At 39.7% G+C, this 14485-nt stretch overlaps 1 protein-coding gene across 1 annotated transcript in view; it reads left to right on the top strand.

Moving 5' to 3' along the window:
* The window catches only part of LOC132970895 (ephrin type-B receptor 1-like), a 100509-nt gene that overhangs the window by 21886 nt on the left and 64138 nt on the right, over positions 1–14485 (top strand). The window contains exons 2-3 of the mRNA XM_061034527.1: positions 12020–12084; positions 12729–13019. Coding sequence (XP_060890510.1) covers positions 12020–12084; positions 12729–13019 — 356 coding nt within the window. The remainder of the gene's footprint in view (positions 1–12019; positions 12085–12728; positions 13020–14485) is intronic.

The raw sequence follows: 14485 nt of genomic DNA, 5'->3' as shown, positions 1-14485 counted from the left end.
TGATATTATGCATACAACAGATTTCTGAGACTGTAATCTGAGACATTTTCTCAACCACATTATCTTTAAGTTGATATTTTTTCACGATATTATGAGTCCAATGCAAAGTTTATCTTTTAATGAACCCACCACATGCTGCAGGATTTTTTTTAGACAAATACATTGAGTCCCTTTGTGGTCAAACTAACTGCAAATGGAAATGCTGGTACTCCAGCTTTAAAAGGAAAGGCATTCACATTAATGCATTTGTTTTGAAGTACTGACACATCCAATTAGTCTGGCACCAGCTTTGCTAAATTAGGCTAAAATTGTTGTTTGTGCTTCTCTTGCTTCAGCATTAATTAAATGGCCGTCGATCAGCACAACAGCTGTTTCCTCTCTCACCTGGTTCTCACGCACTTTAGTCTCCAGATATACGCTGACATGTTTCTGTCACAGTCAGCGAACATCCGTCCATAACTGCTTATGCACGTAGAGGCATACTAATGCAATGTATTGTCCTCCTACCCCTCCATACAACCCTCCATACAGCCCTCCATACAGCCCTCCCTGGATCAACATTTTATGTGTTTATGCTCCCATTTAACTGAAGAGGACTAATGGCTAACATCCCATCCACCATATGTTCCACAGTGAGCTCGTAACTTGTTATTTATGCCCATAGAAGTTATTTATAGAGCCAGACAGACAGCGGCCATTTTCCTCAGATGTAATGCTCAGGTTAGAAGCTCAAATAAATCTTTGAATAAGCCTAGGTGACCCAGGTTTGTTTATGTATAACATTTGAAATTTGACAAATCATTAATAACTCACACTCTTTGGTTGATCAGAAACTGAAAAGACATATTTCAAATTAAAACAATTTTTTTACAAAATGTCAAACAAAAGACGTAGTTTCCTTGCTTATGATGTAAGCTAGCATTAGATATAGTTAGCTAAAAAATTGATTGCATGCTATTGTTAGCTATTGTGGCTCATCTGTCCTAATAAGAACCTTGCATTGATTTTTCCGCAGCTTTTCAACCTCGCTGAGTTACCTCCGGTCATTACATGTGATCCCATCCTCCTTTTACAAACTTTGCTTGCTCCCCCTTGTGGCAAGGAGGGGTTGCTACAGCTTGCTATCGAACCTTTATACTGTATGTGACATACACTTTCCAATCTGAGTCAGAATCACAACGCCCACACTCTCACTGTGGTTAGCTAAGCTGTAGTCCAAAAGTTATTTGTCTGATTCCCCCAGTACTTCTAACATAACTTAACATATCATTAAAGGCTTTATATGTGATTTTTCACACTTAAATATAATCTAAATCAAGTATATCCACTGAAAATAACTCTGTGAGTCATGACTGTCTACAATGGGTGTAACACCCGAGTCCCACTGTCTGTGATGCTTTCCGAGTCCTATCTTCAGTTTGTTTACATCGCCAGGACGGCCGGCTGACTCCTCCCCTCGTGTATAAAAGTTGTTTAATTGAGGGACTAGAGAAAAGAAGAATAACATACTGTACTCACTGCTTAACTGTGTTTTTGATCACGCTCATTTCAGGTAAATTTACATGCAGTGTGAAGATACGAGCAGAGAGAAAGATCACTAGCATTAGCATGCTAACACAACAATGCACCGCGAGTTGTTTTGGTTTCATGCTGGTGCTCAAGGGCGACATCTACTGGATGAAAAAAATCACGTATAAAGCCTTTAATACGGTACTACATTTCAGCCTTGAGTCGGGCGTCTTGAATATGTTCAATTTCATCCTAACGGGTGACCACCACTCGTGAATAACCAGCCGTCTCAAAGCGTGACACAAAGCGTGATGTGGCATGTGACGATGTTCAGCTTGACGTCTACAGGAATCACTCTCCTTAAAAAAACAGAGCATGTCAGTTAGAGGCCTGTTCCCCTTTGCGTTCAGTCACAAAGGAACAAAGGATTCTGCCACACCGACAGACTGCTGGATGCTTCACACACGCTCGTGTCTCTGAGCAAGCGTGTGCACGTGTGTGTGTGTGTGTGTGTGTGTGTGTGTGTGTGTGTGTGTAAGAGTGCGTGCATCTTTCTTTCTGTTAGTGTCAGTTTGATGTAAAGTTTTCTTCCAGCGGAAAAAAAAGAAAACAAAGAAAGACAGGCTTCATCACCGCGCAGCTCTAAAAATAAGAACCCAATATGTTCTGGTTTTATTGTCGTGTCGATCCTTTTCTCCCGAAGACAATAAGTTATTTATTTATTTATTTTTACAGTGACTGGCACACCCACTGTTGTCAGAAAAGCTCAGTATGTTGCAGTCGTATTTACAGTGACAACCCCCGGCTGTGACAGGCAATCATATTCTTGAGAGGCGCGATACCTCTTCCGTCTTTTCAAAAACCGAAAAAACCAGCCCTGCTTCTTTAAAGGCTATGTGATGTGATGACGGGTCTGCCCTGCTTCAGTGTCGCATTAAATCATAAAACATCCAGTATATGTCTTAGTGAAAAGTCTTCAAGCTACACTATATTTCAAAGATCCAACATTAGAGGAGCTTGGTACAGTCATTTTACAACCTCTATTTTATGGCGGCATCAGAAGATATAAGGGAAGTTGTAAAATGATATACCGCTGATACTCACATTTCTTTGGGGGTTTAAAAAGCCCTTAAAAGCTGCATAAGGAGGTTTCAGCTACAAAAAGATGATCTGGTGTTTTTTTTTCTTTCCCCCAGTCGTGACGAGCATGTCTTCTTCTTTTATCAAGTGAAATCATGACACCACAAATTTTCTAGGTCAAGGCTCTTAATAAGAGATGTGAGAGAGGTGAAGTCTGAGGCTGACAGAAATCAGAGACAGAAAGGAAGAAGGAGACAAAAAAAGAAAGACACATCGACGTGGAACAAGAAGTGTGAGATTGTGTGTGTGTGTGTGTGTGTGTGTGTGTGTGGGGAACTCGCTCGATAAGAAACCGTGACACAGAGAAGTGCTCATGTGTGACAGCTCGGTTGTTCTTTTAAACACGACGTCTCTCCCGGCTCAATTCACACCAACAACAACAACAACAACGTCTACTTGTCAGCAATGACAATAAATGAGCTGATACCTGAAGGCACAGGTGACCCTTGTGCACACTGGGAATCATAAATATCTGTTACTCTAGGACCAGAAGGGAGTAGACTCAGATTTCAATTCGGACTTTTTTGCCTTAAAAAAAAGTCAGAGATTTGTATCCCTCGATTGAAATCTGTGTCTACTCACTTCATTGGATAGTTGTTTACATGTCAGCTAGTCTGTTTACCCGTTGACAGTTTGTTCATGCTGGGTTTTTAGTGTTGTGGAGTTGTGAAGGCAAGAGCTTTAAATGTTTCATCCTGTTCATTGATGAACGTTACTGAATCCTATCATGGCCCTTTCAAGGAGTTTACGTTTTTTATGTCTGACTAAAGTTACGATCATCCAAAATAAAGATTCAAAAGCCTAAAAAAAAACAATTTTTTCCCCCTCTGCCATCGGCCCTCTGTTAACACATTCGTGTGATTTGTATCTTTTACCTGTTAATTCCTGTCCACTGTGGACACTGCTGTAACATTTCCCTTTTTTAATAGATAAAGATGATGTTATGTAACGTGTTATTCACATAACGTTTTCAACACACAGAGATATTCTGAGGGCTTCAGGATGTGTTCTGCAGAGAGAGAGGGAACAAGTTGTTTTTCCAAAAGTATATACCAACAGTAAAAGTTAGAATAAGCCAAATGTATGACACTTATACTATTACATGTTTTATCGACAGAGAAGTTTGCATCTAACTTACAAATGATAGTGAACAGCCACAGGCTTGTTTTAGGGCCGGTGTCCATTGATGGAGTTTTTTATATGCTGGCAGTGCTCCTGACCTCAGTTTCATATCATTCCTCAAAGGCGCTTATTGGTATTAGGTTACAAATGTGTACTTCCACTTCTCTTGGTAGTGACCTTTAGGTCTGTTTTAAAAAGCTCTGTATGCTTAATATTTGCTTTTATTTAAGAGGAATCCTGTCCTGACATAAGAAGCAGCTCCAGACCTGAAAATTGTACCCTGAAAAAGACGAGTCAGTAGTTTCTCCGTTGTTGACAAAGCTCAGATGTCCCGCCCCTTCTTGTTGATTGGTCATTGAGGGCGGAGAGGTGACATTCATTAGCTCAGCTGTGCCAAAAACAGTGACAAATATAATCATTTAAAATAAGATTGACCAATTAAACAACTCTTAATCAGAGTTTGTAATCCATCACTCCTGACAGGGTGCAGGGTCGCCCTCTCCCAGAGCTGGTACAAAATGGTGGCATTTCCAGGTAGCGAATCCCCTGCAGTGTGTGGAAGCAAATAAACAGAGATTAGCTATTAATACACTTAGTAAGAGCCCCATGTGTCTCGTTTGTTTTGTGCAGCACACAGACGAGCAGAAAGCAAGAAGGAAATTAATACCACCATTAGCCGAGAAAGTTTGCGTTTGGACGAGGGACTAATAAATGTGGTACAACGGACGATATACTGTCAGCAAAAGCAGAAGACGTGGCTACGATTTATGGTCCAACACTTAACGTGGAGCAGTCAAACAGCTGATTGGATCATGAGAGAATGTTTTACCTTACGCCACATGATGTACTGCTCAACAAAGCTGGAAATGCAACAGTTAGGTGGACATGTTGGTTTAGATTTTGAGACAAATTATGACCTTTTATATTTAAACTTACATGAGGGACAGGCCAGGATCGATTGCATGCCTCAATACTGGATATACATCAAATTTAACCTGTGTTAAAGGGACATTCCAACATTTAGGTACTTCTCACTTTCTATTAAGAGTTGTATAAAATCTTGTGGTGCTCCAGTCTGTTGGGATTTAAGACTAATGTGTAGCACGCAGCCTGCAGTATATACCAAAACAGTAAAAGCATGAGCATTTACCCGGCATAGAAGGTTGCACTGAAGATGCTTTTGGCTTACTAAACAAAAAGTACAGTACCTGTACAGTGCAGGTGCCTCTTACCCATGCTAAAGACGCATTTTTAAGTCAGCACATGACATAAATCTGTCTTATGACGCAATCTGAGTCACTTCTCTGAATCTTTAAGGAGAGACTTTTTACATTTTTATTCCCCTACATGCCCACACATTCCTAAATAGCTTATTTTCACTGGAAAAAGGAAAGAGAGGGAGAATAATAACGACACATATTCATGCATATATTCTAGAAGTAACAGTTTGCTTAATTTCAGAGACATAAAAACATAATTATTATGTAAATTAAAAAAGTTTAGCTTCATTAAAATGCAGTAATTTAGCCATTTGAGAGTAATATACCATGTTATATATTTGTAATTGCACATTAAAAAGTATGTGTTTCTTCTACTTTATAGCTTTGAATTTAGAGGGGAACATGTCAGAATAATATTTAAGTTAAATTGCATTTTAAATGATTGATTATTAATTGAGATAATTACTTGAGATTAATAATTTGACATAAATCTGTTTATTTTATCTTTGTTTTTATCATGAGGATGTTTACCCTTTAGTTTCCTGATCTGTGTGTGTGACTTCCTGGACTCTGTGATCTTGAGTGCTGATAGGTAGCTTTAGATGGGCAGTGATTTTGTCAGGTGGCTTGGAGCAAAACAGTTTTCTGGCCACATCTCAAATTCATCAGTATAACTATTGTGTTAAATTATGTGTTTATATGCTGGAAAAGTCAGCCGGAGTATATGATCCATAAATAATGTCTCAGTCATTGTGGTCAATATCTGTTGATATGTTATATGTTATATAAAGTGTTGTAACTCCTCACCAAACCTCAGCAGGCTAAACTACACATGTAGAATTCACAAAATAAACACTCTGTCATCCAACCTTGACATGATGGTGCCGTGCTGCTGCGTCAGATCTGAGATTCTGTCCACAGTATGCACGGCTCCATGTGTAAATCTTACTGTTGTTGCATAGTTATGTCCTCTTTTTTGCTGACACGACGTGTTTTTGAACTGCTGAGCAGACTCTTTGAAGACAACAGGGTCAGCCCATTAGCCAGAGCTTCAGATTGATGTAGAGTGTGGAAACGATCAGGTGAGCAGTTTTGAGCCACTGGAGGATGAACTCTGGAGGGCCTAACGCAGGAGCTCAGATTTTAGATTTTAGATTTTAGAGTTATTACTTAGATTCCTTCTTTTCATGATGTACAAGACTCTTTTTTTTCAGGGATGCTGATCATCCTAGTGTTGAAGCGTTATCACATCTCTTTCTGTGGAGAAGTAAATGTTCCCCCAGATTCATGTGTGGAAGATTTTCCTCATAATTGATTTTAGTTGAATGTGAGGCTGCATTCAAGGAAGAGCTGCTCTGCTTGAGACCTGCAGAGTTTCTTTGTGTTTGTACACGTCTCTGTATTACCTACGTACTGTATGTTTGTGTTGAGCATGTGCACATGTGTGTGTGTGTGTGTGTGTGTGTGTGCTCTTGACTGAGTCGTCCTTCCGTGACGCTGTGTCATTCCACTTCACAGCCTGATTGGTCAGCGGCATGACGTCCTTCACTCCGGGAGGTCTTTTTAGCGTGTGTTTGGCTTATGTGTGTGTCTACGTCTGGATGTTATTTTTGATGTGCTGGGGGGGGGGCTGCTGGGTGTACTCAGGGTGTCCTTTATTTCCTTTATTTTTTTTCGAGGAGGCAAACAAACACACATACAGTACAGCACATGCAGTTCATAAACACACACACACACACACTCAGCAGCATGTAAATCTTTAGACGGCAGACTAATCAAGATGGAAAATGCAGAGGCCAATTAGCACAAGATGAAGTGACCTCACTTGCCTTTTGACCGCTGGTACTTAAACATCACACACACCAGAAACACACACACACACACACACACACACACGCACACACACAGATATAAAGAAAGAAAGGCAGAAAAACAATGAAATGACTTCTAGTCTGTGATGGAAATACCTTTATTTCTCCCTCCTGGGCCACAACAAGGGTTTAACAGCCTCTTCGACTGCAACAATATCACACAGATTTACCTGCTGTTTTGTCTGCAATAAAAACGGCATTGCTTTGGTTCAGTGGTGGAGCGTTTGGTTTAGGACGTGCTCCACTGCGGGGGAGGTGGGCGCACTGCGATCACAGCCTCCAATGTGTCAAAAGTAATTAGGCTGATCGGAGTATATAGCCTATTATGCACAGAGAGGTGTGTGTGTGTGTGTGCTGTGTGCTGTTAATTAGACTGATGATGGAAGCACTCTAATAAGCTCACTGTAGTAGAGTTCTTCTCTTTATGCAGAGAATACACAAAGTCTGTTTGCTTTTATGGTTAGGAATCGCTGGTCTTATTCTCCTGGGGAAGCAATTTGTAATCACATCAAGAAATGAAGGATGCAAGAACAATTCATGTTCACGCAAATTCAAGTTTGTTGTCAAATTTGATGAAATTCTATTCTGATTTTAGTCAAAAATGCAAAAAACAAATGTGTCTGTGGGGCTGGGCGATATGGCTTAAAATGTTATCACGATAACAATGTTCATACCAGTCGATATAGATTATTATCACGGTAAATGTCAAATCATTATTCCTTTCAAATTTAAAGGCTGAAAGATGAAGAATATTGTTAATTATGGTTTAATTATTCTTTCATAATTTGTCATGTTCAGTCACAACATGACAAACTCGACTTGAACAGAGGCACATTTCACCATCATGAGCACATGTGCACGGTGCTGGAAAACGCCTAAATCATTTTGTCTCTTTATTGATTTGTGTCATTAATAGGTCTGAATATTTTATAAGTGCTCGTCACTGTTTTCCAGTGCCAAAAGTGACCTCTTCAAATTCTTGCGCATCTCTAGCTCGAGATTCTTAAATGCGAAAGGTGAATTAATTTATTTTGTTCACATTGCAGCAGATAAAATATCTCTCAGATGTAGTCTTTCCTTTCTGTCTTTCACTCTGGCCCTTAACATTGTGTCTATAAGTCTTTGTTGTATGATGAAACACCCCTCTTTTCAGTGTTTTAAAGTGCTGCTGTAAGGACCCTTGACATATTTATCAGAGAGGGCTTTTCTTTAATACATTTTTTTCCCCCCAGGAAAATACTCAAGTGATTGCTCATTAATGAAAACTATTGTTAATTGTAATCTTAACACAGGCTCAAAAGTGATCCTATATTTGCTTGAATTCACTCAATAGGCTATAAATTAAGTAGTTGTTCATATTTTGAAAAAGATACCAGCCTTCACTATTTTTACACTCACATTACTCTGCCAGCTCTTGGTCACAAAACTCAAGCTGTGAGCTGGATGTAATAATGAGAAATGATGAATCGCCGAGGTCTCCCCGGAGTTCTGGGCATGGTAGTGTAATCAATTTTCAATAAATGCATTAGGAGCAAAGTCTGCGTGTTGTATGCGAAAATAGCCCAGAGTATATTCCTTTAATGATGAAGTAGAACTATGTTGGTAGGGTGGAGTATGATAGCACACTGCCGTTGTTCTTTTCTTGAAGCAAAGCCCTCAAATCCCTTCTTGCACTACTTTGCTGGAAGGGAGCGCTTGTAAGACTACATGAGCTGTTCCAACATCTCCTCTGCCGACGTTGTGGAGTTCTCTCCGCATTACCATTTTTCTTTTTTTAACCCACACTTCAAAGACTTCTGAGCAGGCAAAATATTCAAGGCAGAAATAAACTGGGTCTATATTCTGCTGTTGATCTTTTTTTTGGGGGGGGGGGGGGGGGGGAATCTTTGTTGACAACATGCCACTAAACGCACTGAAGCTACAAATTAGATAGCGCGACAATTGTCACTGTTTGAATAAGCTTTGGTCCAAGAATGTGATACTCGACTACATTTTTTTCGCGTGACAAGCATTTCATTTTCCCCCAAACGACCTTCCATCCCAAGGGAGAGCTGGAAAACCGGGTTCTGCTGTAATTAGGCTAGCTCGCTGACAAAAAAAAAACAGAAGCAGCACCCAAGGTAGAGGGGGAGGTATATAGTGAAGGAGTGGGTGAAGATGGGGGGAGGGGGTGGAGGAGGAGTGGAGATAATGAGAGGCAGGGTGACAGAATGAAAGACTGCGAAAGGAGGAGAGCATGTCAAGAATCAAGGGGGGGGGGATGTTTGCCTGCGGCTGCCTCGTGGTGTGATGTCGTTGAATCTTCTCACCATGTTTTATTAGAGAGGCCTCCATGTAAGGGTGTCTGTTGGCAAATTAAAACTAACAGATGTGGGAGTATCTCATCAGGTGTGCCTGCTGCGTCGTGACACTTTTATTCAGGAAACAGCAGCTCAGTTGACCCACAGGTAGGAGAGTGAAGAAACACCTGAGTGAATGATGTGTAACCCTCTGAACGCTGCATTAGAAATGATCTGACAGTACCTATTAATGGGACTCCATTTCTAGCAGTAGGCCTGTACCTTTAAACGACACATATCGCTACTATCTGTACAACTGAGGTTTGCATAAGTCAATAAACAACCATAACTCACAGAGTTGAAATATGAAAGTGGTGTATAAATAAAAAACATTTGACATATCACATTTCAAAAACACGCTAAAGTATTGATGCAAATTGCCATAGCAGTAGGCCGTCCCCACCAATGTTCCAGAGTATGTACTGTTAATTAATCAATTTCCTCATTACATTTTTCCAATTGGCCGGCGTACCAGACTTTGCACGGGAAATAAAATTGTAAAAATAGCTCTTAGGACTGCACACATTGCAGATTTTCATCTCTTAAGACCTTTTTTTGTAAGGTGTTATTTTTTTACATGAATGTTGTGACCTTGATGTCTGGCTTTAAAGTTGTCATAGACTTCTGTACAGCTAAAGATCAAGTAGCTTGGTGATGTACGGTAATGTGTCAGTGTGTCACCCGGCTGTTATTTCATAAGTGTGCAGGTTAGGTTGTGAGGTTACTGTAGCAGATAAGAGCTGATAGTGAAGGTTCGGTTCAGGATCACAGAATCATTAACCATAATGAGAACATCTGAGTCCTCCTTACACACATTCACATAACAGAGATTGCAATTTAATTGCTAACACTGCTGCTGACTGATTACATCTGTGTGTAATTATTTAATTTATGCAAACTGCAAGTACGGGACAGTAATTCAATACATGACATAAGTAGACTATATTAATTGGATTATTTCGGTAACTTGAAGGCTACTTTTGAAATGTCTGAAATTACTTTATTAATTCAGATTTTGTTCAGGGTATGTAAAGCCGGAAAAGACTGTCTGTTTTTGTACTTTCAAGAAGTAAAGCCCTTCCTGAACACATCACATTAACAGATTGAAAGAACATCTCACAGTCAATTCTATGTTGCTAACAGTTGACATCAGCTTAGCTCATAGATTTGCAATATTGTCTGCAGTGACCTACAACCAGAATGTGAAGGCTATCTTCATGTTATAAACATAAAAACTGAAATAGGCTACTAGCTGTTATGTACTCGCTCTCATGGTACATGTTGTCATACGCTACCCCTAAATACATTACAGTTGCTAATCCCTCTAATGCTACTTTGACAAGAGTGTTCAGCTTATTTTTTCCCACCAGGATTTGGATGAGAGGATAAAGCTTGTATCACTTACTGCTCTGTGTTCAGTGGAGGGACAGATACAGAACATTGTCAGCTTGGTTCAGGGACTTTAGGTGATTAGGCAAACCTTAAACGTAAGAAAGGAAATAACAGATAACTTAAACTTGTATTTTGTTCTTGTTAGCTGGATAGCAGGTCACCCATACACGCAGGAATCTCATGTTGACTACATCCTTCAGACTCATTCTTTTGGTCTTTTTTTTATTTGCTAATTTATTTTGTTTCCTGTCGCTAATTTCTTTCTGTTTCTGCTACTACTAGCTGCCCTTTATTGTTTAAATTACAGGAGCTGCTAAGCTAACTGTTGGTGGTTGTAGCCTATGTTTCTATTTGCTGTAAGAACTGCTTATTGCTTTTTGTTTCAAGTTACTTTTGCTGCTGCTAATTGTCCTCTGTTAGTAAGATGTAGCCTACAGGTGTTGCCAAAAGAGCTGTTGTCGTGTCTCTTGTCGACTGCTGTTTGTATTGCTCACTGGCTTTTGTTCTTACTACTTGCGCTGTTAGTCCTCGATAGGTAACTTTTAGCTGTTTGAACTGCTAACAGACTTCTGTTTTTATGGGTTTATGCTGCTTTATTGCACTCTGTTGTTGTTATATTTGTTGCTAAAATAGCTGTTAATTACTTTCTGTTACTAACTGGGGTTTGTACTGCTAACTATATTTTTCCTATTGCTAATGCATTTACTGACTTCTTTCTGTTGCCAAGTGATATAGTTGATGCTAAGCACATTTAATTGCGATCTATTGACAATTGGTTGGTTCTGCTAGCAGTAGGCCTACCATTATTTTTTATTGCTAACACTGCGGGCATCCTCTTTTCCTAACTTGTTGCTAAATGGTGTTGGTACTGCCATTTATTCTCCTCTTAACCTTCACCACAATGTGTTGATTAACTGATAGCTGATGCTATGTTAGCATTGCATAGCTTTTCAAAAAAATATTTTTAAAGATTTTATTTTTGGGCATTTTGTCCCTTTATTGGAGAGATAGGACAGTGGATAGAGTTGGAAATCAGGGAGAAAGAGAGTAGGGAAAGGAGCCACAGGTCAGATTTGAACATGGGTCGCCCGCTTGGAGGTCTGCTATCTGTTTCTTGTTTTTTGTCTGCTAGTAACATCCTTCTATTGACAACAATCCTAGCTCTAGATGAGATAACCAATGCTGTTTATTGCTTTCAGTATATAACTGTTATTGATGTTTGACAAATGTTATTACTGTAATTACTGTTTTGATGCTAAATCTTAGTCAACAGCCAGCAGCCATCACTGCAACCGTAGCATTTACGAAACGCAACATGCAGTAGCCTACTTAGTTGGCGTCTGACCTGCCTATTAATTAAACTAATACCTGTGCTCCTCCTGCAGCTCACTCGTTTCACCTCTCTCCCTCTCTTTCTCTCTGACAGAGACAGTGATGGATACAAGGACAGCGACAGCTGAGCTTGGCTGGATATCTTTCCCTGCCAATGGAGTAAGAACAATCTGCAGAGGTGTTGTGTGTGTGTGTGTGTGTGTGTGTGTGTGTGTGTGTGTGTGTGTGCGTGTGTACCCTTGGGGAAAGCAGTTTGAGTACACTTTACAGGGCTCCATTAAAGAGTCTGTCAAAATCTTAATTACAGTAGCAAGGTGACACCAATTATCTGCCATTGATGCAGAATATAATGGATTCTAATAGATCGGAGTCCACAAGGGACAAATGAATAGGATGAAATCAAATTAGACAGAATATAGTTTAATAAGAAAAAGAGTATGGTCTTAAACTCCATTTCCTGAACTCCTTGAAATGTGTTAATGGAGGCTTGGCTACTATAGCCGGATACAATGTTGTTCTGTGTGTGGGTTTAAGGTGAGTTGCTCTAATTGTGATGAATGGTTGTCCCTGGTCAGAGAAGAACAAGTGGAGAGGAGAGAAATTGAGAGAGGGAACAAGGGATGTAGGAAAAGAGAGAAAGCGAGACGCACAATGGGAGGGAGAGAACGAAAAAGTTTAATTTGTGTCAGGTCTCTGTAAACCCATTAATCATTTTAGCCTCACCTCTCTCCTCGTTCTTTACGACCTCCCCTCTCATCCACAACCCTTGCCCCCTCACTCACACACACACACACATTCCCCAGTGGGAGGAGGTGAGCGGCTATGATGAGAACCTCAACACCATCAGGACGTACCAGGTGTGCAACGTGTTTGAGCCCAGCCAGAACAACTGGCTCCTCACTACGTACATCGACCGGAGGGCGGCACAACGCATCTACGTGGAGATCCGATTCACCGTAAGAGACTGCGCCTCCATTCCCAGCGTCCTCGGCTCCTGCAAAGAGACGTTCAACCTCTACTACCACGAGACAGAGAGGACCGTGTCAGAGAGCATTAAAGGGGTGGAGTACTGGGCCAATGCCCCCTTTCTGAAGGTAATGGAACCGGAAAGTGATGCCTTTTAATAGATGAACAAATCTGGTTCCGTTTCAAAAATAGTTATCCCAATTTTACTCAAAACTAGGACAACAAAACTGCTGGCCGATGTTATGGTTTTCAATTCAGCTTCAAAATGGCATTTTCTGCAACAAATAAATATATGGGACTAATACTTCTTTATTGCTTTTACATATTAACAATATTTCAATTTAGTAATGTCCGTACAGAATGTGTATTTTTTTCCAACAAGAACAAGATAAACACATACATACAAACAAACAATTAGACCTCTATGGGATTAATTCTGCATTTCACATGAGCCTCATCTGCTCTGGACAGAATGAAACACAGCCTAGAAGCTGGAAATCTATGCATATTCAATCAATCAAAAACCAATGACAGCCATGTCCTGAATTTGTTGATGAAGACATTTGAAATGAGCTGAAGGTGCAATGTTATGTGTTGGTTATATTCTGTTTACTGCTTATTATGTTGAGTTCAATGGGATGAAGACTCTGAAAATCTGAAATGCACTTGTCTGTTTTTTGTTGGTCTTAAAGTTTTAAATTTAGAGAACTACATATTTACCCAACAATAAGACCCTGAAGTGTCATTTGAGACTAGTTCAGACGCTTGTCTTAGTGAAGCAACCAAACCAATACCATAAATTGCACCATACGTTTGGATATGTAGATTCATTTATTTAAAGTCCATGGTCAGAATTACAATAATACTCTTTCCCATTAAACTTAATATAAACAAGTTAAAATAAAACGAACCTCACAGATCTCTTCAACACTTCAAAAAGGTCAAAAAGTTGTATACTTTCTTCACACCTGGATCCAATCACCTGGAGCCTTGGCTTTATGCCCACCATAAGCCAAGGCTCCACCCTGCACTCAGTCAGACTTACTGTACATTCAGGATATCACACTGTGTTACATTGAGTTTTGTGCAGGGATATAATAATAACAAATGAAATACACATTTTGGCTCGGAAAAAAAACAAATCAAGTTTTTCTGTTGTTTATGGAAAAGCTACACTGGAGGTTATCAAGGGAGAAACACTGCACTGATTCAAAGTTGATGAAAAATCGTGATGCATTTCACCCAAAATGCTGAGGTTTTTATTTTTTTTAATAAAGTTGTTTAAAGTTTAAGCTCTAACATCTCCCAGCTATTCAAATGTAACTTTTAGTTTCACATCTTTTTTTTGTGTTCTTTGGGATTCATGGTTGACTTCTCTTCTCAAAATGTCTTGCACGTAACCTTTTAAATTTGCAGTTTTTCAATTAGTTAATCTTTTCAGTTTGGTTTCACACTGTTTGTGTTGACGGATCCGAGCGTTGGAAACCACCCAAGTGTTACAAAATCTCGTAGCAGACGCCTCTGGTGCAATCACAGAGGATCACTAGGGAATGTGGCAAAAAATGATTAAACTCTAACATGACAAAATGAATTT

The sequence above is a fragment of the Labrus mixtus genome, chromosome 3 (assembly GCF_963584025.1).
Source record: "Labrus mixtus chromosome 3, fLabMix1.1, whole genome shotgun sequence".
Lineage (NCBI taxonomy): Eukaryota > Metazoa > Chordata > Actinopteri > Labriformes > Labridae > Labrus > Labrus mixtus.
The sequence above is the reverse complement of the archived record's forward strand: the minus strand, read 5'-3'. Positions and strand labels throughout refer to the sequence as shown.